A 4,786-nucleotide genomic window follows, 5' to 3' on the forward strand; every position below is an offset into this window, starting at 1 on the left:
GCGATTGAGTCCTACTTAGTCGTCTTTCGTTTCGTACTCGTCGATGCCTCGTCATCTGACACGTGGCACCAAACTGGGCCTCTAAGAAGATGTCATCTTGGGCTTAATGAAGTGGGCTCATCACTTTAGCCCAATTAAATGGGCTAGCCCAATGGATTAAGACTTATTTATTTAATCCATATATGTTGGACTTATATAATTAATTCAATTATAATAGCCCAATAAATTTATTTGAACTAATATATCTTGAATTTAAAATATAGTCCAAATTATTTTACTGAATTTAATTCCAATAAAATTTATATGCCTACAAAATATTATGGATTAAATGAACTCGTTGGTTGAATACTATGTTCGCCCCTGAATAATATAAGTCACAATAGTTAACAATTTAAAATNAACTAGCAAAAGCAAACTGGAGAAGCCACTAGAAAATGAAAATACCAAAACTAAGAAGTGAAAATCAAATATGTCTAAACTTCACATAGTTCAGTAGTATGACGAAGAAGTGAAAGTAACACCCAAAGTTCCTAACTAAATTGTTTCCTACATAAATGGAAAGAGAGAAAAAACAATGCAAAAGAAGGTCAGGGGTATAGTTGTAAACAAGCATTTTACTTTTTAAAATTTATATAATGTATATCAATTTCTAATACAACAAACCAAACATTCAAAAAAATAATCTCTGCATAACTAATACCTGCATAACTAATCCCTGCATTACTTATCCCTGCATAACTAATCCCTGCATAACTAATACTTGCATAACTCTAACCGGCAACCAAACGACCCCTTATAGTATACCTTATGAAGAAAAAAAAAGTATAAATCTTACAGTGATTATTCTCGCAGACAAGAATAGCAGGAAGATCCCACAAAGCAGCCATATTCAAAGCCTCAAACAACTGTCCTTGATTAGCAGCACCATCACCATACATCGCGAAAGTAACATGCTCCTCTTTCGAATACTTTTGCGCGAAAGCAAGTCCAATACCTAAAGGAACTTGAGCACCTACAATCCCATGACCTCCATAAAATCCACTCTCCTTCTTATAAAAATGCATTGATCCTCCTTTTCCTTTCGAACACCCATTTTTTCTCCCCATTAGTTCCGCAAATGACTCGTATAACCCTCCGCCACGCCCTAGGAATAAACAGTGATCCCTGTAAGCCGTAATGATACAGTCCTTTTTGGTAATTGCAGCTTCCATGCCTATGGCAACGGCCTCCTGGCCGTCGTAGAGGTGGCAGAATCCGCGGATGAGTTTCGCCTTGTAGAGCGAATCTGCGGCGATCTCCATCCGCCGCATCTCCGCCATGTCTTTGAAGAAAGTCATGAGTTCGTTGGCGCTTGTCTCGACGGTGCGTGACGGAGGATCGATGTTGTGGCCGGTAAATGGAATGCTAGTCTCGACGGTGATGGTGTCGGACGATAGGCGGCGCGTGGCGCATATGGCGGCGGATAATGGCTTTAGAAGGTGGTTAACCGTCCGATTTGTGGATAAAGCCATTCTGATCGTTGAATTGTTGTGTGATGGGAATGGTTGATTTGGTAGATGGAGAAGAAGGGGGTTTGGTGAGGGAAGAAGAAAAAAGAGAATCCCAGCAGCCTACTGAACCCGGAAAGAATTGAAGTTTTTCCCTTAACGACTTGTTCTTTTTTTTTTTTAATTTCTATCATATAACAATACTATAAACATTAAATAAATCAACCAAAACATAAAGACAGCATTACATATGACTATTAAGTTGTCCCAAAAGCTATTCAGTGTAAACTTCCCACTTTTTAAACTCAAATTGTCCCTTAAGTTAGAAGGTATGCTTATTTTAGTCCTTATTCAATGAGCAGATAAGCTTTTTAAGTTTGCAAAAGCTAAGCACATCTAGTCCAATTGACGGAACAAAATTGTCAGTTGTTTTCATGTCGCTATTGTATAAACGATTCCGATAGAGATCGACTTCTCCAAATTTCATTTTTTTCCTCTTATTTCTGCACTAAGAAAGAAAAAGTGAAGATAATAGAATCACTGTAAAAATCAGAAAAAAATGTTGATAATGAAGATAAATCACGACAGGGACAAAAATATGAAATTGGGAAAGAAGGCCTCGATGAAGATTGTTAATTAATTAGCTGGCCATGTAAAATACATACTTACTATGTTATTTCAGTTAGTTCTAAATGATCGTCACTTGGAAGTTTCTTCAGTTGGACCAAAAATGCTAGAAGCTGTAATAAGCTTAAAGGATCAATTTAAGCTTAACGTAATATAATAGTGAAAAAAACAACCTTTACTCCCAAACTCAGTGGATCATTTGGGTAAAAACTCGAAAAATTCCTATGGGGTCAGCTACTTAGCTAGCGTTTGGCCATAGATCCCAAATTTATTTTGAAAAATCGGATTTGGGTGAAGTTTGGTTTGAAGATGAAAATGTGTTTGGACATACGTTTTCAAAACATATTTTCCAATTTTATTTTGGAAAAACATGTATATAATTCCTAAGTTTTGGGATTTTGGCTGGGATTTGAAATTTGGAATTTGGGATTTGGCCAAAATATGGGCAAAATTTATGGCCAAACATGTGTTTTGAAAATAAATCCCAAATTTATTTTGGCAAAACTCATGGCCAAACGGGGCCTTAGTGTTGCCAAAGCTATGAGACATCGTTCAACGCGGAAATACATTTTCTTACTTTTAAGTGTTAAGTTAATCCAATTACAATACCTTAGTGAGAAAATATATAAATTACTCCCTGCGTTTCATTTACGTGAATATTTTCACAGTACAAGGTCAAATCGACTAAGTTTTATATAAATTCGAACACAGATTTTCCAATTTTTTAACTTTTTTTTTTTTGTACATATTTGGAAACTACATAGAAAGTAATATCATAGGAGGATCCATGATTTAAATCCTATGGGTTCAACTTTTAAAGTTTTTAGCATTAAACCTATTATATATTTAAAAGTTATGGGTTCACATATACTATTTTTGCAATTTTAATAAATTTTTATATATAAATTTACTCTGCGTCAAAAGTGTAGACAATAAATTTGTGTCGTGAAAATAAAATCAAGACCAAAAATATCGCAACAATCATAGTATTTTGTGTCGAATATTTGAGTGTTACAATCTTTATGATTCCTTTGATTCTACTTTTCTAGTATAAATTCAAGAGCCTTCGAGCTTGATCTTGAATTTGAATTTGATTTATCCGTCGTGAACACTTTGATTGTTGCCACGAATTTTATCACAAACAAGTAGCCTTGATCTTGAACGCCTTGTATTTGATTTGACTTTGTTCTTGATCTTGAATACTTGAATTGTTCTTCATTCTTGAGCTTGAACTTGATTCATTCTTCGTTCTTAAACTTGAACTTGGTTGCTTGAAGCCTAAAACTTGTATAGAAATTTGCGGCATTTGATCCACGAGCTCTCTCTTGCTTCTTGCTATAACTTCTGGTCCCTTTTCTGGGTTATGAAGACCCCTATTTATAGCTGTGGAAGGGATGAGTCATGATTAGAACAAACTCTTTCCGACAAATCAAATTGAAGTGTGTCATGGCCGCATTTGATTGGCCAGAACATGTCACTTGCACACGTGGCGCGATTTCATTGGTCTTTTAGTGTGACTTGGCATGCTTTGTCATTTTGACACGTGACATGATCCTATTGGCTCTTCCGTTTGACTTGGCGCGTTACGTCATCTGACACATGGCACCAAATTGGGCCTCTAGGAAGATGTCATCTTGTTAAGGTCTTTTGACTTTTGAAGACTAGGCTTGAAGTATTCGTATTAGTACACACTTGAACTGGCTTTGACTTAAATCATATGAAATGTTAAAGCATTCGAACTTTAAATTTCATAATCACATGCCTCAATCACATGGAATGTAAAAGCTATTAAATTTTAATTGCCAAAATTACTACTGCACACTGTTATGTGGGTTTCCATTTTGAAAGACTTCAAAATCAATAGCTTTACCATATTATACTTCAAGGAATGGTTGCTGACATAAGCAACAGTTCTAATATATGTTGTTGCATGCTCACGCGATTTAATGAAATCACGACAACTTTTCCCATTAGGAATAGAAGACTTTCGCCGCCTAGGACTTCTCCTTTCCAACCAGATTAAGATATCCAATTCTTTCTAACAATTAGCAATCCCACATCGTTATTAGTCATCTTAAGAGCCGCATCACTGCACCTATAAATAGGTCATGCATTTCATTCAGTTGGCATCAATTGCTGTGTTTGCAGTCCACATCGAGTCTACCTTTCACGATTCGGATGCATTAACGCGAAGGTATTCTTCTTCTCTTGTGCTTTCTTTCTTGTTTTACTTGTTGTCTCTTTTTTTTCCTTTTAGAAGTAACTTCATCAAACTACGAAGTCCTTTATAAGTTCGAGACGAAACGCCTTTAAAAGATTATGATGAAGATCTTTAAAATTTGCGGCGGCAAACCATAAAAGTTCACGATGAAGACTTTTAAAATTTGTGGCGAAGACCCATAAAAGTTAGCATAAAGATCCTTAAAAGCTCGTGGTCAAGACCTCTAAAAGTTCACGATGAACACCTTTAAAAGTTCGTGGTAAAGACCTTTAAAGGTTCGCGGTGAAGACCCATAAAAGTTCGCGTAAAGATCCTTAAAAGCTCGTGGTCAAGATCTTTAAAAGTTCACAGTGAAGACATTTAAAAGTTCTCGGTGAAGACCTTTAAAAGCACGTGATGAAAACCTTTAAAGATTCGTGGCGAAGACCTTTAAAAGTTCCCATAAAGATCC

General features: G+C 35.9%; 1 protein-coding gene across 1 annotated transcript; it reads right to left on the minus strand.

Annotated features, from left to right (window-relative positions):
* Positions 1-307: 307 nt before the first annotated feature.
* On the minus strand, positions 308-1,690 carry LOC109208647 (pyruvate dehydrogenase E1 component subunit alpha, mitochondrial-like). The gene is made up of 2 exons (XM_019371777.1): positions 776-1,690; positions 308-360 (listed from the first exon to the last, which is right to left on the minus strand). Exons 1-2 carry the CDS (start codon positions 1,509-1,511, stop codon positions 308-310), a joined length of 789 nt encoding a protein of 262 aa, XP_019227322.1. The 5' UTR covers positions 1,512-1,690.
* Positions 1,691-4,786: the final 3,096 nt, after the last annotated feature.

Source organism: Nicotiana attenuata, unplaced genomic scaffold (genome assembly GCF_001879085.1).
Source record: "Nicotiana attenuata strain UT unplaced genomic scaffold, NIATTr2, whole genome shotgun sequence".
NCBI classification, from domain to species: Eukaryota; Viridiplantae; Streptophyta; class Magnoliopsida; order Solanales; family Solanaceae; genus Nicotiana; species Nicotiana attenuata.

Excerpts from the sequence above, each read along its gene's own strand:
- LOC109208647 (XM_019371777.1), bottom strand. The coding sequence starts at position 1,511 with ATGGCTTTATCCACAAATCGGACGGTTAACCACCTTCTAAAGCCATTA. Across the intron at positions 361-775 it reads AAGGGGTCGTTTGGTTGCCG|GGGCGAACATAGTATTCAAC; the intron begins GTTAGAGTTATG and ends TATATTATTCAG.